Source organism: Sparus aurata, chromosome 8, assembly GCF_900880675.1.
Source record: "Sparus aurata chromosome 8, fSpaAur1.1, whole genome shotgun sequence".
In the NCBI taxonomy this organism is placed as follows: Eukaryota; Metazoa; Chordata; class Actinopteri; order Spariformes; family Sparidae; genus Sparus; species Sparus aurata.
This window is the reverse complement of record NC_044194.1, coordinates 8438866-8464916: the sequence shown is the minus strand read 5'-3', so window position 1 is coordinate 8464916 and position 26051 is coordinate 8438866. Positions and strand designations below refer to the sequence as shown.

General features: G+C 41.7%; 5 protein-coding genes across 7 annotated transcripts in view; 3 read left to right on the top strand and 2 right to left on the bottom strand.

Annotated features, from left to right (window-relative positions):
- The window catches only part of mapk8ip2 (mitogen-activated protein kinase 8 interacting protein 2), a 32136-nt gene extending 29934 nt beyond the window's left edge, over positions 1-2202 (bottom strand). For 2 of the 3 annotated variants that reach the window (XM_030425266.1, XM_030425267.1), the window contains exon 1: positions 1677-2202. In XM_030425266.1, coding sequence (XP_030281126.1) covers positions 1677-1741 — 65 coding nt within the window. In that variant the 5' untranslated portion in view covers positions 1742-2202. The remainder of the gene's footprint in view (positions 1-1676) is intronic. The other variant, XM_030425268.1, reaches the window with a different exon arrangement.
- A 1938-nt stretch (positions 2203-4140) lies between these two features.
- LOC115586633 (zona pellucida sperm-binding protein 3) lies at positions 4141-8853 on the bottom strand. Its single transcript, XM_030425800.1, has 8 exons — positions 6700-8853; positions 6488-6606; positions 6190-6293; positions 5204-5381; positions 4989-5106; positions 4823-4905; positions 4580-4743; positions 4141-4458 (listed from the first exon to the last, which is right to left on the bottom strand). Exons 1-8 carry the CDS (start codon positions 7144-7146, stop codon positions 4394-4396), a joined length of 1278 nt encoding a protein of 425 aa, XP_030281660.1. The 5' UTR covers positions 7147-8853; the 3' UTR covers positions 4141-4393.
- A 176-nt stretch (positions 8854-9029) lies between these two features.
- On the top strand, positions 9030-12188 carry LOC115586632 (zona pellucida sperm-binding protein 4). The gene is made up of 8 exons (XM_030425799.1): positions 9030-9986; positions 10101-10285; positions 10379-10476; positions 10587-10744; positions 10826-11018; positions 11120-11312; positions 11653-11728; positions 11988-12188. The coding sequence occupies exons 1-8, from the start codon at positions 9548-9550 to the stop codon at positions 12074-12076; spliced, it is 1431 nt and encodes a 476-aa protein (XP_030281659.1). The 5' UTR covers positions 9030-9547; the 3' UTR covers positions 12077-12188.
- A 1029-nt stretch (positions 12189-13217) lies between these two features.
- Positions 13218-22189, top strand: chkb (choline kinase beta). Its single transcript, XM_030425798.1, has 11 exons — positions 13218-13813; positions 14701-14809; positions 14957-15070; positions 15290-15423; positions 15518-15622; positions 17527-17585; positions 18468-18555; positions 18679-18787; positions 19374-19474; positions 19586-19667; positions 20336-22189. Exons 1-11 carry the CDS (start codon positions 13308-13310, stop codon positions 20390-20392), a joined length of 1464 nt encoding a protein of 487 aa, XP_030281658.1. The 5' UTR covers positions 13218-13307; the 3' UTR covers positions 20393-22189.
- Positions 22190-22376: 187 nt separating this feature from the next.
- Positions 22377-25843, top strand: LOC115586136 (kelch-like protein 42). Its single transcript, XM_030424926.1, has 8 exons — positions 22377-23108; positions 23197-23385; positions 23496-23680; positions 23784-24135; positions 24333-24478; positions 24574-24728; positions 24829-24986; positions 25154-25843. The coding sequence occupies exons 1-8, from the start codon at positions 22857-22859 to the stop codon at positions 25334-25336; spliced, it is 1620 nt and encodes a 539-aa protein (XP_030280786.1). The 5' UTR covers positions 22377-22856; the 3' UTR covers positions 25337-25843.
- Positions 25844-26051: the final 208 nt, after the last annotated feature.

Genomic DNA, 26051 nt, shown 5'->3' with positions numbered 1-26051 from the left:
TTTATTGGTATCTTTACAGTCTCAAATCAATGATCATAACTCACCCAAAACAAACACTGTTTTTACTTTTGAATGCACACAAATCTAATCAAAAACAATTGAGTGAGACTGATCAGCCTCCACCCAATTCAATTAGTGAAGCAGCTGCTCTTCACAGTTACTGCTTTATTTTGGGGAGCTGGGAGGGAAACTGAAAAAGACTTTAAGTAGATTTGTAGTCGGTGACTCAATAGATGAGCGAGTCAAAAGGCTGCACAAAGCAAAAGACTCTCTCGCTCCAGCGGTTTGCCAATGCTATAAATTTAACATATTGATGTAATGGCCAAAGCTCTGTGCTCTGTGCTCTCTGACTGAGGTCATTGGCAGTCATGCAAAATAAAAAAAATCAAGACCATTGATCGGATATGATCCGACCATGAGATGAGGCTACAGCATGTAACTAAATCCCACATTAGGGCATATTGTGGATGAGAGAATCCTCTGGGACCTGGCTCGCTAATGTGATTGCATTCTGTAGGAGCACTGGACATGTGGAGGCAGAGACAGGGACAATGAAATGTAGCATTAAATGCATAAGTGCAGAGTGCATCCAGTGTTGCTTTATGGTGCTCAGAGCAACATCAAATACATACTTTTACTATTTTACTCCCCGGTTACAGTAGCTTGGAAAGAGCACCACAAATGATTGTTTTTGTTGTCTAAAGAGAAAGTTTACATGTATTTGGAGGCAGAGAGGAAGGCCTCACACAGCAGCAGCAGCAGCAGGGATGACATTAATGCAAACTGGGAATTATAGCAAAAGAGGAAAAACAGTGAAATCTATCATACGTCGGCAATATGTTCCTATATGCCTCCGGGCAATAGCGGATCTGAATCTTGCAGCAGCCTCCACAGTGTATCATCCAAAAGTGTTGCAACGATCCACATCCTGCCAGGCCTAATTTACATCCGAACACCAGTCACACTTTAAGAAAAAACCCCACGTCGTGTGCCTTCTAAACCAAACACAGACAACCTTGAGGAGGATGCTGTGGCTGGATCACTGATTCTCTCCTAGTTACTGCTCTCTGGTTACAGATTGGAGAATCCCGCTCACAACAACAGTGTTGGAGAGAGAAGGGAAGAAAGATTTTGTCATAGCGTGTGTCGCAGAGGTCACATTAGAGGCGTTTGAACAAACATCGATATGAGTGGGGACTTCCGTGGATCATTGTTCAGCAGCATGCCCTTGCCTTGCCTCGCCTCGCCTCGCCTGGGTTGGACTCAACAGGGCGTGGGCCTCACACAGAGAATGCGCAAGGCGGGTGCCTGTCGCGGCAGCAGTACAGATCAATCACTCGCCATCTAGTTTATCATTTATCCTCCTTCATACCTAGAATATTTAAGGGCCGGCTTAAAGCTGCTGTCTGGGAGGGAGGTATCAGCTCCAAAAAACGCGCTGCAGCACCCACGGGCGCGCACGGAGGCACCAGCAGGCCTGTCAGGTTAATCAAAAATATCCATTACTACCCCTGGAAGGAATGTGCGTATTATTGCGGTCGTGAAAACCGAACGGATGAGCATTTATTTATTTATTTTTTTGATCGTCTTAGGTGTCATTTCCTTCACGCATCAACCCGTGCGCATCGCCCCCCCGTCGTCCCCCCTGTCGTCGCTCTACATGTAAAGGCTCTTACCTGCAGCCGGGGGGAGAGAGGGAATGGAAAGTGGAAAGGGAAAACATCTCAGCCCTGTCCGCCATCTTCTTCCACAAATGACTCAGAGCGACTGCAGCAAATCACGGATGGAAGCGCAGTCCATTCACAATCACAGGGCAGAGGACAGTCGCACCCGTGGGCAGAGGGTTATCTCTCTCCGCGGCCCCACAGATGCCCCCTGGCCGCAAGCCTTCAATCAGACGAGCCTGCTCAGCACCATCAAATCTGCAGTCAAACATCCACACGGGCAGGGTAGGAGGGGAGGGGAGGAGGGGGCCGAGTCGAGGCGAGAAAATGATCGTCAGAGAGGCAGATTCAGATACAATCCCGTCGTCCCGCCGGATACGTCCGCGCCGGAGCACAAGCGCGCAAGTGTGCGTCCGCAGTCCGTGTTTTTCTTCGCCAAATGTCTGCTGCTGTGATGCTGCCTGTGACACACAGCGGATACAGGCCAGCAGCAGCAGCAGTGCGGAGACAGGCAGAGACAGAGAGGAGGGGGGAGAGGGAGGGGGGGGGGGGGGGGAGCACTGACGGTATAACGTCAGTGCCGTTATCGTATGAGAAAGGCAGAGCGGAGCAGAGCTGAAGGCTGCAGCCTCCACAAACACTAAACAGTGGCGTAGAAACACAAAATCTCCATCAAGTGTTTGCAATGATTTTTTTTTTTTTACACTGACGGTGGGACGTGCAGGCAGAGCAAGCGTGCCAGTTCCAACGTGAGGGTCCGGGGACCCCGAGAGGTCCTTGTGGGGGAGATCCAGGGGTTCCCCTGTAAAAAAACAAACAAACAAAAAACTAACATGCGTGGTTCCTGTTTTACAGGATCTAAAAGTCATGTGTTCATCTTGATCCTGATGCCCATAAACGCACAGATCTCTGTCAGAGCAGGCGCCGAAAATTACACAGAAAAAGGCAAAGAAACAGAGAGGAGAAAGTGCTGAGAGCATTGGAGCACAGTGTCGACAGGAAGTGAACCAAAACCAGGTCAATATACAGAGTGAAGGCAGGCAGAGGGACAAACACAGAGGTTTAAAGGAAGAACTGGTGCATTCTCCAAATCTATGAAGTGCCACTGAGCAAAACACAAGAAGATAAGTAGTTATATTATTCACTATAGGCTCTTGTTTAAATGCGTTGTTTCTTCTTCCTGCTTCTTTTCAATGTATTTATTTAAATGCAATTTACGATTTTAATGTTATTCTATGCCCCTGGAAAGCACTCTGTGTTGCCTTGTGTCTGAATTGTGCTAAACTATAAAATAAAATACTTTTTTTTTTTACTTGAAACAAATAAAACTTGTATATGTATGTTAATTCAAATTGATTCCATTATATTCTGTAATTACTTTTTACACACAGGACCGCCTCTTTGTGGAGTTCTCTGTCCCGATTGGATAAAGTATGCGGGGATACCAGCACATATATTTTTTCTCATGTTCAGGAGGAGAGACATGGGTCACTGAACACACTCTGCAAAAACTATTACTGTTGGAATACAGAGCTGTTTTACACTAAATTTAATAAGAAAACAATGCCTACAGCAGCTTTAAGTTGCCTTTCATTGCCATTGTTTCTAGGCCCACCGAAAACAATGGCACCCAACTCTCAGGCAAGTGGACTGATGTAATGTGACTTAAGGTGTTAGTGAAGCAGAAGTAGAGTAACATTTGCAACAAGGAAGGTGTGTAATTAATCCCGAGGGAGTTAAGTTGGGTGTAAAGTGCTGATTACATCATCATAAAAATAATAATATGTAGTCCGAAACATTTTCACAAGTGGCCCCAAAGTCTGGGGACTAAAGGCTGTAATGGAATGTGTAAAAGCGCATCAGTTGTAGCTGTTCATAGTTTGTTTGGCAGTTGTTTACTGGCCTATTCAAACAGACATGTATCTCACATAAATTCATATTTTTGTAAGTAGATTCATCATAACAAGCCATACAAAACATATAGTTTGTACCTTACTTTCTCCACAGCTTTCTGAGAAGTGCTAAGTAAGTAAGTTTGAGTTTTCTCCCTCTCTGATCACCGGTGGATCACCTCGGTCTGAAGGAGGTGTCTTTCTCTTTCTGTCTTGAGCATGCGCAGTGTGGAGCTGTTCACTGCCTGTGGTGCTGAAGTGTATGTTGCTGAGCTGCAGTTCATGATTTGTGCCACACGGTGGAGGTAAGTGTTCACTCACTCTGTGAAAAACCTGACTAGCCTTTGACAGAGCAAGTTGTATTTGTGTTGCCCTATCATGTCGGATCTTCATTCAGTAGATGACTGATGAGGAATCAGGTTATTCAGCTAATTAACAGTGATGAAATGGAGGGTGAAGCCCCACAGCTCACACCTGTATATTAATCTACTGGATGTTCAGTATAATGTTAGGAGAAAAGTGCAAGTGCTGCTGATACAAGTTCTCTGTGATGGTGTCACTCAGAGAATTACACACACCTTTCACACGGTTGCATTTTTTATTTCCATCAAATTGGAAGGATTAACAGTCCATGAGCTGGCCACATGTGGTCCGTATGTAACATTTATCACTACACAGGGGTCACAATTTTGATAACATCTAATAGAGCAAATGGAGGTTCTTTCCTTTCTTCAACCTGAGCTATTAACAAGAAGCAAGAGAATATCATACAGCCAGTCATGAACCCATGAGAACCCATGTTTATTTTGATGGTCATAGTCATGGCAGGCGATTGAGTTAAGCGACCACCTTCTCTCCGACGGGGATGGGACCCAGGGTGACTTCACCTTCCCATTCGACCACTGAGGGAGAAAAAGACAGAAGTAACGTGTTACAGTCAGCAGCACTGTGTGGCAGGCATACAGAGAGACGTTAACACCTACTCTGACCAAAAACTTGGGACAACTGATTTAATCAACATACTTTGTTGAGTTTCGGACACAGCACGGCTCTTCCTTCCAGGATTAGATGGGCTGGTTGCTCCACCAGTCCAGGAACCAGATCCAGTGCCAGATGATCCAGAATTTACAGGTAACCCGGACTCACAGGAGCCACAAGCTGCATCAGCTCCACTGGCCTCCTTCCACCTAGGATGAAAGGGATATTGAAGCGGTGCGATGCGTAATCAATTCTCTAGTCACAATTTTCAGTCACATGCAGACTCACCCGCCGATGTAGGAGCAAGCTCTGTGATCACTATCAATGGGATAAGCAACAGATGTTGCTTTCAAGTGGCATGTAATGTAGAGCTGTAGGAATAATAGAGTTAGAAGCAGATCTGCTGCATTTGACGTGCAACAGAAAATATTAAATCAGTGTTGGAGATGCTCACCAGTCCACTGTCAGCGCCCTTGAACCTGAAGGCCTCCAACTGGAACCGCAGCACGTTATCTGCAGTGCGAGCCATGAACTTAGAGTCTGAGCCTGTGAGCCTAGCATCAACCAAACACCTGCGGGCAGAAGAACACACAAAATGACATAAGAGATGGACAACAATGTTTCGTGTTTGTGATTCTCTCTAAAACAGAACAACTTCAGCTTACTCACCCATGGTTGTCAATGAAGGCATAGTTGGGGTTGGAGGACCTGTCAGGAGAAAGAGTAGCGACACAGTTGTCCAAGTAAACACGGAGGGGCACGTGATAGAACTGCTTGACGGAAGCCTCAATATTAATGATGTCTCCCAGGAAGTACTGGTAGATTGGCCTCTCATACTGCCAGTCATCTGCAATGAGATAATTACATTAATCACAGTTCTATAAAAGTTACAGTTTTATTGATGCCTGTTGCACTTTTGACCGGGTCACCAATGTAATGAAACATCTTGTGTATGGTGATGATCAGTTTATTGTTTTCTCCGAGCAGTGCTGGGTTTTAATAGCTGCCAATTAAATATCCTCAAAGACTGTTCCGACCTGCTCTGCACAACCGTGGTGTCATTGGCCAATACTATTGTGCTGTCATTGGCTAATACTACTGTGCTGTCATTGGCTAATATTACTGTGCCTTCATTGGCTAATACTACTGTGCTGTGGGTGGGTTATACTTTGTCTTGGTGTGAGAACAAAATGGTACATTTTTAACCCAAACCATGATCTTTTCCTAAAACTGATCCTGCAGTTTCTTGCCTGAAGCGACCCACATTTTGAAGAGTCATTTATATAATAAATTCAAGTTTACCTCCACAAGAAACCAATGGTTTGACGTATTGATCCATGCAAATTTTTTGTTGCACTTTATACTACATCATCTGACTTCCTGATGGCTTTCTGGCAAAACAATGAATACCGGCTAATCACAGTCAGGAAGGACGGGACTAGGCGTAACAGTCTTGGGATCTTCACTGCATCCTTGTGGGGCCAAGTTTTAAAAGGGATGCTAACATAGGCTTCAGGTTGCCTTTAATTATCATGCTGCATGTCTGTCACAGAAAACGAGAAGGCTTTTATTTGTATTTTTATGTATGTATTGTTTGTGTTGTATGTTTTCTTTTTCTTATGACAGTTTCTAACTAACAGTTTAAGTGAACTCACCAGTCATGAGTTTAAGAGTGAAGTACAGGAATTCCTCAGACACCTTAACTGCAGAGAAAGGGATCCACAGCGGGTCCAGAGGAAGGCTGCTCACATTGTGATGCCTGAGGGATTAAATATGTTTCATACTCATATTCATACTCAGACTAATGTGCATCTGCGCTATGAACAAGCAAGATAGATTTTGTGATTAATGGTTATCGGATTTGTGTTGGCTAAGGGCTATGGATTACATGTCAGTTTAATTATGTTATTTATTCATCTGTTTGTTTGTCACACCTCCTACTGATCTACATACCTTTGGTAGTGGCATTCTACAATGACAACAGCTGAGCTGGTCCTCACCACAGGAGCTGCACCCAGAGGTTGAGGATTGTAGTTCAGAAGGAAGGTGTAGATGAGGGACTTGTCTGTTGTCTAGAAAAAATACACATGTAGATATACTATATTAGTACGAACAAACAGGACCATCATTTTTTTTTACTTGAATGCTATCTTCATTGTGCTTACCGTTAACGTGCTGCCACACTGGTGCAGCTCAGCTTGAAAGATCAACACATGAGCATTGTTGTCCTCTCCGACGGCAGCACAGTTCCCCAGGGTCAGGTCGGCAGGATTGATGAACTGACCGATCCCAAACATGTCCTTCTTGACTTCTACGACAGCATCCCTCTCTCTGCACTCAACAGCAACAGTGGCAGCAGGAACAGGATATCTCAGCTCAACAGTCACCTCAGCTGGGACCTCAGGCTTGGGATCTTCAGGGTATACCCAGGTGAGTGGTTTCTCAAATGTTTGCTTTGACTGTTGGGGCTCATGAGACTTCTGCTTGGTAGGCTCTCTCTGAGGTACTGGTCTCGGGTATGTAGGTTTTGAGGGCTTGTCCCACTGAGCATCACAGAAGCTGCCAAGCAAGGCGAGTGCCACAAGGCACACAGAAGCACACTTCATCACCATGGCTTCACAACAACGAGTGATCTGCACTGTTCACTAGGTGCTGTAAGGAAGGATGAAATGTGCACCGACTTTTATAACACAGCAAGCATGTTTACTTCCATTGCATTCCCGCCCCTTCAGTTGGCCATTCCCTATCAGACCTGATGAGTAAACAGTAGCCAATGAAATTATTCCAGCTGCAGACCAAAAGTACCTGGAGCTCTGGTATGATGAGGTCAGAGATGAGTAATCATTATTGTGTTAATTTAAAAGTCACTTTTATTGTTTTTTCTTCAAGCAAAAGAGAAAGGTGAAATAATTATTTGGTAGACATGTACTGGTCATAACAAAAGTTATGCTGACCCTGGGTTGGGTCCACCTGACCTCGGCATGACATGTCAAACCTCTGTACTTGGCCAAAGTAGTATTTGAGGAGCTGCAAATCAATATTACTGAGATCATCTGAGATCAACCAGTTTCACCTGCAGTGAGTCAAGCATACCTCTGTAAATGGTATGTACGGTCTTGAACTGCTCAATTTGGGACGTGTCATGAGATGACTTTGTGCAGTGGTTAGCGCTGTTGCCCCACAGCAAGAAGGAAACTAAATAACGTCCCTTAAAATGTAAAGTTTGTGCTTTCTGTGACACTCACCACCTGACTAGTGTCTCTGGCCGGGTGATTCCATGATAAATGATTTGAGCACTACAAACAGCTCATGCAGTGGCATGACTGAGAGTTCAAAGATCCTGAATTATATCGGTCTCACTGTATTACTATCAATTTACATAATTTGCTGGATTTCACAATTTGTCAAAACCCCCAAAATTCCAAGGGAGCACTTATCTCTGTTGTCCTGTTAGAAATGTTAAGAAACAGCCCTTTAAGTGAGAAAGTATTTTAACTGTTTACAGAGTTATTCATTTTCTTTATCTTTTTTTTTAAAATACTCACATATATTCATAATTCTGTTTAAATATTCCCGAGTGCAATAGTAATTAAAAGCCTTGGTTCATCAGCTCTTAATCATATCAGTGACAAAACATTCCATTATTTATTTGTGTAAGCTCCTGTGAGCTCATATTTAGGTTGGAGCTGCCAGATATTGTCCATAACAAAAATAAAAATGTAAATAATACATTTGTGTCTAAATTTTATTACACTCAATGTATGTTAGAATATAATAGTAAATATATATAATATAACAGCTAATTCCAAAATGTTCAACAATAGTGTATATATTGTATCATACAATACATATATGAAAAGAATAGACAGATTTCAATGTGTAAGATACCTTCAGTTTCATTTCAATCAGTCCAAAAGAACAACTGAAGTCATCAGTCATTTCTACACCTTGATTTCTAAAGAGTCTAATACTTTCCATGATTCCCCAGCAAAGAGCTTGGATTCTTTTTTCAGCAGGTAGCCTAAAATTATATATTGCAGAGATCTTCAAATTTAATATAGGTGACGATTTCTATGATTTAATTCCGGAATTTAAAAATAATTTTAACCTGTAGAGTTGATTTGAAAATTGACTTTTCACAAAGTTTTTTTTTTATATATATATATATAAAGAATATATTTAGCAATAGACTCATCTATTCAGTAAAACTCAAAATATTCACATCTTTCTATAGATTTCATAAAATTACAAATATTTAAAATTTCGTCTTATCTTAGCCATAACTACTTAGCTTTCAATATATCTTCAATTAAATGAAGTCAGAATGACTAGTCAGAACAATATTTAGGATATATTCAGATTAAGTTACATTTATGATAAAAGAGATACTTAGAAGTCAAAAATGAACTGAAGATATTTCAGTTATATTAGCTATTTCTTAAATAGTCAAATAGCCACAGGCTGGACAAATTGGAGGTTATTACATGTTATCATTTTATATTTTTTACAAGAGTGAGATTAGTCCTTATCATGTCCTTAATATTTACCAATGGCCAATACAATTAACGATAAGAAGAGGTATTTGTTTTCTCAAGCCCTGCCGCAGGTCACACAGACCATATGAAGGTTTTTTTTTTTTCAATGGTCAAACAAGCTGGAATTCAGCTTGTCTAACAATCAGTGGGCTCATGTGGCAAGCATGGAGATGACACTTGTCAATTATATCAATGTACACAAAATAGTATGCTAACTATAAAGTATGCTTAATCTCCTCATGTAATGTCTCTGAATAACTGCTGTAATAGAGTTCTTTTGGCATGACCTCTAATCTCTTCAGAGCAGGACCACAGACCAACCAGCAACTGGAGAATTTGATTGGCAGTTGTTGGCAGCAAATGGGATGTGAGTTTTTGACAAGTCCACTTAGCCCATACCTTATAAAAGTCAGCATATTTGCCTCACACTTTTCACAGTATCTGGTGTTCTTTGCGGATCACTCTTTGCTGTGACATTATGGCAATGAAGTTGATTTGTGGTTGTCTTCTGGCGGTTGCTCTGTTGGGCTGCCTGGCTGATGCTCAATATCCATATTCTAGAAAGCCTCAGGAGCCCACGAAGCCCCAGGAGCCTCAGCAGACTTACAGGCCTCCGCAGCCTCAGCAGGTCACAAAGCCCCAGCAGCCTCAGAAAACCTACAGGCCTCAGCAGCCTCAGCAGCTCACAAAGCCCCAGCAGCCTCAGCAGACTTACAGGCCTCAGCAGCCTCAGCAGACCTCCAAGCCACAGGTGCCTCAAACATCCAAACAGCCTCTGGTACCCACAGAAGTATTTCACACTTGTGAAGTACCAGATAACTACAAGGTACAGTGTGGGGCTCCTGGGATCTCATCTGCAGACTGTGATGCTATAAACTGCTGCTATGACGGACGCATGTGCTATTATGGCAAATCTGGTAAGAATGTCTCTGTGCCTCTTAGAACTATGTTCATCCTGGCTGATACTTAACTTGGATGTGTTCAAAGACTATAGCATGAGCTCTGGTCTTTGCTTTATAATTTGTTCTCAGTGACTCTTCAGTGCACCAAGGACGCCCAAATGATTGTGGTGGTCGCCAGGGATGCCACCCTACCCAACCTTGACCTGGAGAGCATTTCTTTCCTCGAAAAACATCCACTCTGCGAACCTGTCGGCACCACTTCAGCTTTTGCCATCTACCAGTTCCCTCTCACTGCCTGCGGCACTGTTATGATGGTAAGGGTTGCGACTCATTTGACTGTTCCATTTGATTCTTATTTATTTTTGTCAGATTGTATTGACAACTGTAATGCTGCCAACTTACTGTAGGAGGCACCTGGTGTTATAATCTATGAAAACAGGATGGCCTCCTCATATGAAGTTGCTGTTGGATACTTGGGAGCCATTACCAGGGACAGCAGCTATGAGTATGTGTTCTGTCTTTGTTCAAAGTATTCAGACAATTCGTTGATATCAAGAATATGAACTGACCATATAAGCCACTCAAATAGTTTTCTGGCCCTTTTTCCTGTCTCAGGCTGCTCGTCCAGTGTAGATATATTGGCACCTCAATTGAGGCTCTGGTCATTGAGGTTGGCCTGGTTCCTCCACCACCCCCAGTTGCAGCTCCTGGACCCCTGCGTGTGGAGCTCAGGCTGGCCAATGGAGCGTGTAATTCCAAGGGTTGTGTGGAAGGTTAGTGTGAAGGAAACTATCTGTGCAGTAAGTCTCATATTCCAGTGACTGTGTCATTAACCAATCCTTCTGTTTGAGCAGAGGAGGTCGCCTACAACTCCTTCTACGTTGATGCCGACTATCCCATCACAAAAGTGCTCAGGGATCCTGTGTACGTTGAGGTCCGAATGCTTGAGAGGACTGATCCCAGCCTTGTCTTGACTCTTGGAAGATGCTGGGCAACTTCTAACCCCTACCCTCACAGTGTTCCTCAGTGGGACTTGTTGATTGATGGGTAAGTGTAACTGTTGCTCTGACTAGGAGATTGCCATGTTTGATATATTTTTTGATGCTATACTCAGTCGTTTTTTTCCACCTTCTCTCCTCTTGTCTTAGCTGTCCCTACAGGGATGACCGTTACCTGACCCAATTGGCCCATGTGGGGGCCTCATCAGGACTCCTGTACCCAACCCACCACAGCCGTTTTATTTTCAAGATGTTCACGTTTGTAGGTGCTGCACCTGCCAATCCTAGTGGCAAGGGAGGCAAGACCTCAGAGCCAAATGTTATGGATCCTCTCAGGGAAAAGGTACAGTCCAACCCAATCGCCAGAATTTCTGCAAAGCGCGATTTATAATGTTGATAATTTAGAGTGAGGAAAATATCCTGTTTTGGCTTTAAAATCCCCACTTTTGAGGCCAAAAACATGGCTGATAAATGTCCCAATAATTGCTTAAAATACCCGGTTCTGTCAGTGTAATCAGGAACGTTGTCTGTGTAAAAATGTTATGATATGTATGAAACACCAAAATTCAACGTATTGTTGGTTTGCATATAGGATCTAAGGTCTCTTTATTTGGTATTTTCACTATTTTTAAAGCCACCATATCTACAAACTTGTTTTTTTGTTGTTGTTGTTTTTCCACCAGATCTACATCCACTGTGATGCAACTGTGTGCCAATCCTCTCTTGGAAATAATTGTCAACCTAGGTGCTTCAGAAAGAGTAAGTAGTTCAGTATTCTGAACTACCAAAACTGTGTTTGTTTCAACTCTGTTTCCCTTGTTTCTGACTAAGATTAATACATGAAGGTAAATAGATCATGATTTTCAAGTATTATACAGGATCAGCATGGTTTGTGGTATGAAAATCAGAGAAGCTGAACATATCGTCACCAGAACAGTAAATGATGTCTGACATTGTCTTGTGTCTTGCTCAACGTTAAGTCTGACAGCAAGTGACCACTGATTTGTATTTCACACAGGGAGAGAAATTGCCGCTTCCATGAAGGGAGACCTCAGGTCTGAGACCACTTTGGTAAGCAGTCAGATGATCGTCATCACTCAGGAATGAACCAGGCTTGGCTTGTAACAACATCGAGATGGAACCCTCTTATTATGACATCTCTGTTCCAGATGTTTACTAAAAAGCGACTGAGTTTCAAATAAATCGACAAGATGCTGAATGTGTTGTATGATCTCATAAAATTTCATTCAGATACATTATTCCTACACAGAAGTAAACTAACACATATGACCATGCCTCAACATAAAGTCATGCATACACAGAAACTAAGATTACATACTGTTGTGTGCTGTTGATATACATTTCTGGCTACATTTAGGCTACTGGATTAAGCTAATAAAACATTTGAACAATTTGTGTTTGTTCGAATACCATTATATAGGCTATGTTTTTATGTCTTATGTGTTATATGTAATGACATTTTGTCTGCTTTTAAAGGAGTATATATTTTTTCTTGAATGTGCTCGCCCATCATAAGGCTATATCCTGTTGCTCAACATAAAGCATGGGTAACTATACTAACACGTACAAAGAGTGTAAAACTCAACCTTGACATTTACTTAACAATTGTTCACAATGACCAGAAAGTTTCAAAAGGCCTAATCAGTATTTTTTTTATTATTACAGTAAAAATAATCATTTGATACTACATTTGACTGATATAGAATGAATCTGACAAATAACAGGTCAATCCCAACCAGTGAGTCGAGACACCAACAGTGAATAATAAAAAAAAATTTAAAAACTAACTTTCTCTAATCTTTGCTTATTAAATACAGTCAAGTTTCATTCACTTGGGCCTGAAGGATAATTAAAATATTTTGAGGGGAGAATGTCACTCTTCTGTTGAACTGCTCTCCCCTGGAGGCCTCAAGCTACATGTGGTCCAAAGACCATGAGTTTACTGAAAGCTTCTCTCAAAACCTGAAAACAATTCAGAACATGCAGTGTATCCTGATCTTGGATTGAATCAGGCTCATTCAGATAATAAACTAACCTTTATCATAAATCCATTCCATCTTGATTTTCTATGACGTAACAAAGGCGTAGTCTACTGTTACTGTCTAAGGCTAAAAACACTTCACTTCCCAGAAACCTCGAGTGCGAGAAACCGGAGTGTCAAGTTACCGCTTCTTAACGACCAATGAGCTGGGCATGCGAACGCGGAAGTGAACTGTGATTGGACGTTGAATACGCCAGTTTGTCTCAGTAGCTCACTGCGCCTCCGAGGAGGTGAATTTGTCATCTGTACATTTTATACCTGAATCTACCGCCCCTGATGCGACTCAGGCCAGCCAGCTATGTAAACCTCTTCCGGTTAAGTAGCTTCACCGGTGAACTGCGTTTGTCAGCGCCACCCACCTGCCGTCTCAGACCGACATTACACACCGGTCTTCCTTTGCTCTTCGCCCGGAGACTCACGATGCAGTCGAGTGGAAATGTAGCCAGCAGCGGTTGCGGTGACGACTCCCTGGGCCGAGCAGATAACCTGGGGCCGGGGCATTTCAGAACCATCCCCGCAGTCATAACAGAGGACCTGGGTCCTCCGCTCGAGAAGAAACGGGTGGAAAACACGCTTATCGTTAACGAGAGGAAGTTGAGGACCCCGAGTCCGTTGTTTGGGGCCAACTGTGATGACGACTCTGAGGCAGAGTCTTTCCGGGATGGGAGAACCGAGGAGGTCGACCGGGACACGAGGGGCAGGGCGCATTCGTGGTGCCGAGAGTTTCTGTCCGGCGCGTGGAAGACTCTCGGAGAGGATGACTTTCAAATCAGCATTGTCAGGTAAAAGCGACGTCCGCTGCTCTGAGGACACAAACACAAGAAGGGAGTCTGTAGTTTAACTCATCAGTGTGCAGGGACTATTGTTTATCCAGGGTCTCTAATCTAACAACCGTCCCCTTTTACTCAGGTCACTGTAATCCCTCTTTTAATCTCCTATGAATCACTTAAAATGTCTGCTTCTCACACTGTATAAGAACATTAATTCATAAATAGTATCAATAGGTAATTAACTGTGATCATATCACCTATATTTAGCAGTTGTAACATTATAATGCCCATCTGAATAATACCTTTATGTGAACTGAACAGCATTTATTAACCATTTACTAAGTAAACATCGACAGCAACCAGCAGATGGTGTATAAAGCATTTCAACATTCTGAATAGTGAAACAGCTCCGATTCAAAGTTGAATGTACTATTAGTTAATAGGTTATTAATTATAGTAAATAATTAATTATAAAATGAATTTAAGGGGGGAAAGCTGCAAATGTTTCTCCTCGAGGAGTCTTCATCCCCAGGCTGGGAACCATCATGGTATTTTTGTATTGCTGTTATTGATATTTTCACTCATATCTTTTGTGATCCGCATTCCCAATGCCTTTAACAGTATATGATTACCATTTAGGCCTAGTTCTGTAGGGGGCCCTCAACTGAACCATTAAATCTGAATACTGTTTACAATAGATCAGGTTGAATGGCAAGACAGTGTGTGTGTGTGTGTTTGTGTGTGTGTTGACACTAAACCACCTGTGTTCACGGGTAACACAAGGTAAAAGCATTCAGAGCGAAATCTGCTGGTTGTCCGACTAGTATTTCTGGCTGCGTTCTGTCGTATGACGTTGACTTGTTTCAGGTGTGATAACGCTTGTGTTTTTTGTTTCGCAGTGGTGGACTGAGTAATCTGCTGTACCTGTGTACTTTGCCTGACTACGTGCGCTCTGTGGGAGATGAGCCTCGCCAGGTGCTCCTCCGAATATATGGCGCCATCTTACAGGTTGGTCTGTCAAGAAGCTGTCCCCATGAAGTTGCTTGTTCGTGCACGTGTGTTGTTGCATATGTTTAACCATGAGGAGGAGTCCTTATCCTTTAAACGGAAGTGTAAGCAGAACCAAAAACCCCAATTTGTCTTTCTGTGCCACAGGGAGTGGACTCGCTGGTGTTGGAGAGCGTCATGTTTGCCATCCTGGCAGAGCGAACACTTGGGCCAAAACTCTATGGCATCTTCCCCGAGGGACGCTTAGAACAGTTCATTGTGGTATTATTCGCACGCATGCACATGCACACACAAACACACACATCTTGTGTCTCTTCTGTATGTTATTGTGTAAAACATTCAGCATGCAGGTCAAAACTGTAGTGTTTAGATTTTGTGGAAAACATTTTTTGTGCTTTGATTATAAAATCCCATTCAGTAGCCCATGTGACACCAACTTGCTTGTAGAGAAAGCATAAATGCGTGTCTTTATTTTCCCAGAATACCCGCATGCGCACAGAACAACTTTCAGATCCGGCCATCTCAGCTGAGATTGCCACCAAGTTGGCACGTTTCCATGAAATGGTTATGCCATTTAACAAAGAGCCCAAGTGGTTGTTTGGGACCATTGACAAGTAAGGACACCCTCATATCACTCTGCGTTCTATTAGAAATGCCCAGTGTTATTTACAAGTGAATGTAATGTCTGTTGTTTTTCTCCCTCTTTAGATACATGGATCAAGTGATGAAGCTTAGTTTTACACGTGAAGCACATGTGAAGAAGTACAAGAAGCTGATGAAGTTGGACCTGCCTGCTGAGCTGGACAGTCTCCGGTGAGTTGGGGCACTTACAGGCATCAAATGGCCTCAACTTCTGTGTGTTGTATGGAGAGAATTTCTCCATATGATACTTATGAAGGCTTAAAGATCCTCTCCACACATGTAGCAAGACGTACATAAATATGTGTGTGACATGGGTTTTGCTGAAAAAAAGGAAAAATAACCAAAATAAAATCAATTAATAAAAATTGCACCTACTCCTTTGCCCTCAGTAAGATTCATCGATATATAAACTGCAAATATAGTTTCACTGTGAAGTCTGTTCTCTGTCTCAGTGCACTGTAGGCTTCAAGTTCCCTCCTCACGCATATAGAGCTGAATATTGGACCAGGAATGGCTTTCAAACTATTTGTGATGCTACCAAATAAGTCAAAATAAGATAAGATTTTCAATAAGTGCAGAAAAAAAGATTAAACTTGAAAACAGCCCTCCAGTGTCAAACATTTTTGACTAGAGGGGAACTCTGAAGGGAAGTGGCTGGATAATTATGCAATCACTATTGCTTAAGTCAAGTGCACGCTCAATGTCGTTAAGTCAGAGCCATCTCATATTACCAATATTACCATATTGTAAAGGGAAAGTGGCTACCAGCAACTCCCTTTTTAGGTTCTCCACCCAAAGCCTTGAGGATATTCGTGATTCATCATCATTTTCTAGATGATGAGAGAAACACAGGAGAGCAATTAGCATGTTCATGTCAAGACCTTCCTACTATTAATACGGTTCGCACGGTCTATATCTTAGCATGTTCATATGGTCCCCTTAATGTTTGTTATTATTTACTTTTTAAATAAACTTTAGAGTACGTTTTGCACTTCTGGTCAGATGCAAGACTGTTTTTTCTGTCTCCCTGCCTGTACTCTGTGCAATGACAATAAAGTTTAATCTTATCTAATCTAATTAAGTGATTACGTGTCTGTGTGCAGACCCCCTTGTTGGCTAACGATGCTGCAAAGTAGCCCTGCCCACTGGTGTCCTGTAATTTAGCATGTTTAAATGAAACAAAATGATGTTTGAATGTATTCTCCATCTATTTTGTTGTTAAGTTAGATTAAAGAAAGAATTGTGTTTGCAACGATAAGTCCTAACTGGCGACGAAAAGTAAATATATCAAGTCAAGAACACTATGTCCTCACCACCAGACAAGATAAGACTGCTCCGAGTATGCTTGTTTTAAAGATCATGCAAACAGTAGCAGTAAAAGTAGGTGATATACCCTGTTAAAAGGTTTTTTTTCCATCAACATGTGAAGTTTTTCCTCACTCGAATCGAGGGTCTAAGGACAGAGGATGTTGTTCACTGTACAGATTGTAAAGCCCACTGAGGCAATGTGATTGTGATTTTGGGCTATATAAATAAAATTGATTTGATTTGATTTGTGATATATTGATATGAACAGATTGTATGATATATGCAACACGAGTAAGCCTGGAAGGGTTACAGTTGGAGATGTTTTCCCCCCACAATAATTTAATCTCAGTGACGACTGCGCTTTTGTTTACAGTCTAATGGCCGACCTTTGTCCCAGTACCCCCACGACTTCACTGCTGAATAGTCATGACTGTCTGACCTCAGCAGCCAATAGAGAATCAGCCCAGTGTTGATTGTCTGTGTTTATCTGAGTCCAGTTGTTATCTTGTAGATTTTGTACCAGACTGACACTGAAGCATACTTATCAGAGCTCAGAGCATTTCGTTTTTGCTTACACAGATTGAACATGAGGTACCATTTGTTTTAGCTTGCTCTAGGACGTTAGGTCAATCAGAGTCACACTGAGTGCTTGCCTTCATAAATACCTGCTGTCCAGTACAAATAATCACACTAAAATACCTCTTTCTGCCCTCTCTATGTTTCTCTCAAACCCTACTCTGTTCATCTGGCTCTTGTCTCTATAACAGTGAGTTGCTGGCTGCGACTCCATCACCAGTGGTGTTCTGCCACAATGACGTCCAGGAAGGTAAAACTTTTCTTTTTTTTTAATCATATCCTACTCTCTCGTTGCTCCCTTATCCTCACACCTCTAATTTTGGATGATTGATCAACTGTCTGACTTTGCTGGCACATTGCCTAGGAGGGCAGTATATTGCATAAGTCAAAGGAAGGCAGGAGTGTGGTTATTAATAGGGACAGCTCACATTCCAGAGCCTCATTCTAAGAGTGAAAATGAGCCGTTGAAGTGGATGTGGCAGGCAGATATAGGTTTCCAGTAAATGTGACTGTCCTCCCGATGAGGCAATCACCTAAGATGACCTTGCACACACATACAGTATGTGATTTAGATGTATTTGACCCAAATCAAGTTCATTATTATGCTGATATTACAGATTCTGAGCAACTTTCCACAGGACTTTGAAGCCTACGAATACAGATTTTATCTGAATCTGACAACATCGTATGATCGGAAGTGGGTGGTGCTTGAACCAGAAATGGGTGGGGCTAGACAGAAGTTGTTGATGTAAGCCTGAAATTTGAATGGGTTTGATCGAAAGTTGTTTGATTTATTATTCATTAGAAAAACTATTTACAGAACAGCCTCGGAATTGAGCTTCAGATTCACAAATATGGCCACAGATTTTACACAGATGATACTCGTACTCATAAAAAGTACATTACCTGTACTGGATACTCAGCCGAGTACTTGCCAACCTAAATACACACCTCCTTCATTTACACACGTGCTCACACACACACACACACCGACCAAGCACCAAATACTTTATCATTTGATTAAGCTGAACTATCCTCTGGTCTGAACCTGACACTAGCTGAAGTAATTAGAGAGTGTGACTTGTCAGTGTGTGTGAAGGTCGTTCGCACCCTTCTTGTTGTGCTGCTGCAGGTAACATTCTGATGCTGGACGACCGGGACCAAACCTCAACGGACAAACTCATGCTGATTGACTTTGAGTACAGCAGTTACAATTACAGGTAAAGTGTAAACCCTCCCTAGATTGGGTGTAAAAGGACTGTTTTAGTTTTTATCAAATAAATTTTTTTAGATTCTGTCCTTGTAGTTTGATATGAATAACATCATTTGTTTCCTCTGTGTAGGGGCTTTGACTTCGGGAACCATTTCTGTGAGTGGATGTATGATTACACCTACAATCAGTGGCCTTTCTTCAAGGCCTCACCGGAGAACTATCCCACCAGAGAGCAGCAGGTCAGTCTAAAACCGTTACAGCTTAATTTAAAGACTGATTAATTTTTTTGACCCAATCCCTGCTCTCAGTAGAGGCTCACAAGAATCAGACTTTGACAGAATAGCTTAGGAAGGCTGATAACTGCCACACTGCCCAGTAATGGTAGCATTTAATGAGAAGTATCAAAGTTAGACATCAAATATTTTCAAATAAAAAGTTTGAGCTTGGTTTAGTTTATTACGGATATATGATAAATATTAGTGAACAGGTGTAAAATTACTATTTTAATAGAGAGTTGATTCAGTATTTTTCTCCTTACTTCTCCCTTTGACGCTCAGACAGATGCTTCGCACACATTACTGATGTTGAAGTCCCTCATTTAACATAATCTACTCAGGGGATAGGTGTTACAAGTGTTCTGGTTACACAGCTCCATCTAGTGGTCAAGATTTTAAATGCTATTTTGATAAATTGGGGAACTGAAAATAAGCAGTGGCAGTTATTGTTTTTGAAACAGTGTAAATAAATGCTAAATAAATCACCAACAAATAATAATTCTACTTCATTTATGAAAAATGTAACCAATCGTTTTGCTTTTTATTTCAGCTTTGTTTTATCAGAGCTTATCTGGCGGAACAGAAAAAACACTCTAACATTACCATGGACCAGACACAGACTGAAGAGGACCTGATAATTGAAGCTAACAGGTAACATGTGGTTTTCTAATGATACAGTAGTGGTGATAAAGTATCATTTAAAGTTAGCACAGGATCAACTGGTTTTGTTCCGTCATTATGATTTCTGTTTCTGATTTGTAGGTTTGCATTAGCGTCACATTTCCTGTGGGGTCTGTGGTCCATCATTCAAGCAAAGATATCCAAGATTGAGTTTGGATACATGGTAAGGAGATTTTTTCCCACTTTTTTTTTTTTTTACAGTATGATGCCAACTGTATACTAAATTGTTTTAATCCCAGTTCTGTAAAAGATGGATGGCTATGCAAAATGTGAATAAAACAAAATGACAAGATATTTAATGTTCAAACTGATATGATGATGAATTCCTTTTTTGCAAATATACACTTCTGAATTTTATGCCAGCAACAGTGTTTCAAATTATTTGGGAAAAAAGATTTGGAGATAAGTGTAAACATCAAAAAACATATTTTTTAACATTCTACACACATTGTTACTGATTGGATTCACTGTAAAACAGTGCAGGCACAAGACTGAAAATGTGTTGTGCATTATGATGCGCAAAGCCCCGACTGTTGAGCAACTCATAGTTGTATAATAAGCAAGCATGGGAAGGAATTTTACCTTCAGGACTACAGCAATTAGTGTCGTTGTTTAAGGTTTGAAAACTCAAAATGGGTGTATATTTACAAAAAAACAATAAAGTTTATCATTTCCTATATTGTCTTTGTATAACGTTAGGTGAATATAGGTCTGATTTGCAAGTCATTGCATTCTGTTTTTATTTAGAGCAGCATCCCAACTTTTTTTGGAATCAGGGTTGAATACATATACATTTTAATAAACCTTATATTAAACCATTATGCTTTGCAGGACTATGCCCAGTGTCGTTTTGATGCCTACTTCAAGCAAAAGAAGCTCTTCTCCTGATTTCCATCAGAATCCTTCCATCAGAATGTAACGTCTCATTTATTTGTCCCCATCGTCCTTCAAGCTGAACTCCAGACCTATGCAGCCGACTGACAAACAGTTTTGATTTCACTTCAGTTTTATTTGTGTCGCTCATGGTAATGCAAAAGGTAATGCAAAAGTCAAAAAGAGAAAAGCCAGCGATTCACAATCAAAACCCAACTGCATTTAAACATGTGGATGTTGGTTAACAGATGGACATTAACATTTGAACACAATGTACAATCTGATCTTAGAGGCAGTCCATTTTATTAAGGCACTTATCCCTATTATGTGAGTTCTTACTACAGCGGGGGTAGCTCTGTAGAACTGAATGTTGTTAAGAGATTTGAAGGTTCTCTGGCAACCATCATAGTGGCTTAAGATGGTTAATTGTACTGTCGAGAACCCTTTGATAGACTAAACCAATGGTTTACCATGAAAGGCTTTTGTATGTCTCTTATGTTTTGTGTTTTTTAGTCTTTCTACCTCACTTCTTTCGTCTGATGTTCATCCTGTATCTGGGTGTATAGATTCCATAAGGGCTGAATGTAGCAGCATGTGAAAATATTCCCCCCCAGTTATTCTTTAAAGGTCCAGTAAAGCAGTGTTGTGAAAAATATCGATATATCGGTACTTCTCTCTTCTCTCAGATAGCAAGCTGACATACACACCGAGGCAGCTCACACATTAGATTCATTTGACACTTTATTTACACTCAAGAGGTCGTTGAAAGGTGACCCGCATTTTCGAAGAAATTGTAAAAAGCCTACATACAAATATAGTTTTACATCTGATAATTTGATACAAATTAAAATAATTAAAATGTAAATTAAGATTTTGTCATACAAAAACACTAAAACTTGTAGTTAGATTATGTTGTGCTTAACGCGCAGTACACAAACCTTGTGGTATTTATCTTTTAATAGGACATTTTAAAATCAACGCCCTGAATGTGTGTCGGTTTTTGCCCGAGGTGTTGAGCGTGGTATCGACATCAATGTTTTTCAGGGTATTTGTAACAAAGTTAAGAATTCCAGTATCGTGACATCACTACAGCCGAGTTCATTTTAAAGCTTACATTCAACAAATCTGTACATGAGGGCTATTTTGTACAGTAGTACTGTAGTCATCAGTAATGTTTATTCAGCCAAGTCTGTAATGTTGGATTTGTCACCACTTTTGACTGATATCAGTTCTTAACTGTCCATTTCCGCTGCACCTGAAACTGTCCACCGATATATAAGTTAGCTTACATTCAATATGGACGACTTTCCGTTCTCTATGTACCATTCTGTGCTGACGATGACTTTTCTGTTCTTGTTCTTGTTTTTATTTCTGCAAAGAATCAGAACAATGTAATAACTTTTAAAATGACTTACTGTATTAGGTTAAATAGGTAACTAAAATGTACATCCGGTACATTTATGCAACCACATCAACCCAAACTGTCTGGATTAGATTCCACCTCCACTCCTTTTAACTCTGACTTTCCTTTTAGCTCATTTGAATGGGATTTTGTTTATTAATAGTGTCTTTTGTGTTGGATTAATGCATTCAAGGTCCTGTCGTCTTTGTTTTACACAAAGCTGCATCTGTTTACTCATGGCAAGAAACTAGAAGCTTAACTGTGCCTCATTAACTACTTGGTAGTTAGTTGTTGTTTTTTTTAAGTATTACTGACCCTGCACAGTTTATTTATTTTAAAACGTCTCTGTATTACGTTGGTCTTTTTTGCACTAAGATAATTGAAAATCTAATAAACATATGTGCATTGAACCCGTGTTTTTCTTCCCTTTTTATTAAAGGATATTTCACGAAATAACTACTCTCATATTACTGTCATATAAATACTGAGTAACTTTAGTGCCCCATGGTGACGTCGAGAGCAGAGTGAAGGAGACCATGTTTCATCCCAGAGGGCTGACTGTTGTCCCACCTCCGTGTGCCAAAAATAGACCGGCTGCAAGGAAATGCACCGCTCAAAGATCCAAGCGACACTTCTGAATCGACTGTATCTGCTGCAGAACAGACAGGAATTCTGAAGTGGAAGCTGAAGCACTGCACTGTTTTCCTTTAACATGCTGTGTCTGTTGGCATGTGGTCCTAAATCTTTGCTCTCAGCTGTTTCGCTGTGTGTGCTGTCAGAGGGCACGTGACTGCCAGAGCTGCAGCAGGGAAAAGGAGACGCGCTGTTGGAACATGGACTAAAGAGGCTGCTCTGTCCTCTTATTTTTCCATTGCAGCGGCTGTTTGGAATTCTTCAGGGGCTTGTCTACCTTTTTCTAGGGGGCTTACGTTGTCATTCTGAATATGTGATTGGAGCAGTGGCTGTGTGAGAGGCGCTGAGCATCTTTAGACCTTTTAGAGATTTGACTATAACATCTGGCACAAGTGGTTTTAAAACTGTTATAATGGGCTAAACCTGGATCCAAACAGCACTGAGATGAATCCTCTCCTGCAACATTTCATGACAGTCTTTGAGTGTATAAGCTTATGGCTGAAATATGGTCTTACAAGACTTTGGGGAGCTCTTCCAATAGTCAACACCTGGATAGCATCCCCAGGTGTCACAGATGGAGGATCATACAAGGCAGACTCAGAGGAGTGGAAAACCGATGAGGCACTCCGCACATATCACCTTGGAGATGTGGATGAAACCATGGTTACGGTCCAAACCAGCACACATGCATTCAATGTGAGTAACAAAACAAAACGCAGTTCTCACAACTGTGTGGGTTAATCACAAACTAACTGCATTCATGGATTAATAATTGATATTTAAGGTCAACCTCGGGAGACTCTCGGAGTGCAGCGAGTATTTCCGAGCCTTGTCCCAGTCCAGAATGAGGGAGACCTCGGAAAGCCTCATCCACCTGGACCATGTGTCCTCCTCCGTCTTCTACAGTCTCCTTGAGTTCTCCTTCCATGATGAGTTCAAAGTCCCTCAGGAAGAGTTGGACACGCACATCCAGGTATGCAAACATATAACCATGACCGTTGATCCCATTTGGACATCTCATGCTCACATTTGCAAATCAGGTGCTGTGGTTCTCTCTTTCTTTTCTCCTTTCTGACCCTGGAGGTCAGTAGCTATCTCCTGGCTCAGGCCTTCCTCTCAAAGTGCCTGTCATTCTTGGCAGATGAACTCAGCCCCGCTAACTGCTTGTCCTACCTGAGTCTGGCTCAGGAGATCTGCTGTGTGGAGCTGAAGATGACAGTGTTGACCTACCTGGGCAGAAACCTGCTGGAGATGCCTCAGCTCATCAAGTATGCGACGATGTATAACGTTTAATCTTTGGAATGTTTTTGTGATTTGCTGCAAGTTCTGAGTTTGTTTCTTTCTTGCCACCAAACCTGACTCATACCTCAGGTGTCTGAACGATGAAGAGAAGGATGAAGTGGTCCAGCTGAGGATGCAAGGAGACCGACGTCTCTGCAGCCTGAGAAAAGAGAACCTGACTTCTTGGAACGACCCAGAAACAGAATGTGCACGATATGTCTTCACCCTGAAAGGGCCGGAGGACAGTGGAGATTGGTATCCAGTTACAGAGTTTCCTTTCAGGGCTGATAAGTGGTGTTTCACCACAGTGGTCCTGTATAACTACCTGTACATTATAGGAGGCTACAGGCAGCGTGTGAGGAGAGGCTGGGAGTTCAAGATGGCTTCCTTTAGGTATAATCCCTTAACTAATTCATGGGTCACCACGGCGCCTCTGATCAAGGTGAGACAGCCCTCTAGCCAAAATCAACCCAGTTGATAAAATATTGGTAATGCACGTTTCTGCAAGTCGTGGATATGTTGAATCTTTCGGATTTTACTCTGGTGACTTAACTGCCAAAATAAAACTTCCCTTGTCTTTTCTCCCTCAATCATCTATATAACTCTAATGAAAACTGGCACCATCTGTTGCCTCCACAGCACAGAAGGCACTTCAGTGCAGTGGCCTGTGAAGGCTGTATTTACGCTGTGGGAGGCTGGTACTTGGAGTCTTTGGTGACTCCTGACTCCAACACGGCCCTCTATACAGCTGTAGAACGCTATGATCCGTGGGACGACACGTGGAGGTATGCGTCTCCGTTCTTTTGATTGGTTTCCCTTAGCAAAGCATCCTTTAATTATTTGTTGTCGTATTACTGACTGAATCTGATCTCGGCTTTAGGTTTGTCTCCTCACTGCCGCTCACTGACTTCCAGTTCACCATGTCCTTGTCCCATGATGTGCCCCTTGCCACCAGCCTCGGGCATTGTTTCTATGTGTTGGGGAGCATCCAGAGGACTGGAGAGAAACTGCTGCTGCAGTACGACACGAGACAAGGTGAGGCAGAACAGTATAACCCTGCCCTACTTACACTTCACAGCATCTCCCAATCTGGACCTCTGAATAATGTTTACTGTGTATTCTCTCTGTCTGTTAGACTCCTGGACTGAACTGCTTCCCACCCTTACCAGAGCAGATGCAGACCTCCCTGCTCTCTACTTCCTGTGTGCCACTGACAGGCTGCTTGTGATTGGTGGGAACAACTCAGAAAATGTGGTGACATCATTCTGCCTTCAGTCCCACAGATGGGGACAGGTACGAATCCAACAAGAGACTAAACTGTGTTGATAAAAGAAAACATCAATACTTAATCATATTTAGAAATACCTGAGTTCTGACCTTCTAAGCGCACAAGGATACATTTTATATTCATGTCTAATATAAAAATCTATTTTCTCTTGTATAATCTATTTCTTTTTCAGGTGCACAGGGCTGAGAAAGTGGCCTTTGCAGGACAGGGGACAGTCGCAGGTGAGCAGGTGCTGATGCCAAGCACAGAGCACAACACCGTTGCGAGGATGGATCTCCAAACTCTCTCCACCAGAGCTCTTCCTCCTCTCCCCATCTCCACTCGCTATGAGGCTATTTTTTATCTTCACTTCTGATGTTGTAGTCAGCTTCTTGGCCATACTGCCGTTCTTGTTTTTGTGGCTTATAGTACAGTGACACTGCTTAAGTCTTTCACAAACATAAGGAGATGAACTGACTCCTTTGGTGGATTAGCGATGGTGGATAATCACCATCTCAGGCTTTTAGCTGAAAGTTTGTTTCTATTGGCGCAGACTACAATGGACATATGTATTAAAGCTTAAGCAGTATAGAGAACTTCAGAACTTGCATCATTGTAAGCTTTATTGCGATTATATTCTGTTTGGCCTTTGGTACATAGCCTGTTTTTGGGAAAATAGACTTTCTGCTGTATGCGTACCTGTATATTCTGTATAGTTTCTGCAGTTCTGCCCTTGTACGTGAAATTTAAAATCCCAATGAGATTTTATCCTTGGTTTACGCTCCTGTTGTCTTAACATTCTGTATACGCCCCTCGTCCTCGGGGTCAAAAATGACCCACCCTCACCGAAGATCTGAAATAAAGCAATTTCATTTCATTTTAATGCCAAATCCATTTTGCATTTTTATTGTAACACAGCTGTCATATATGTTTTCTTTACTAAAGTAGATTTTTATTGTCATCATTATTTCTTAAGTTACTGCAAAGGTAGTGAACAATATTGTTATTTTTTTTTATCAAGAGATAGAACTTGTATAGCCCAAGAAAGTATCACAAATGTGCAGAAAGTCATTTTAAATGCAATTTACTGA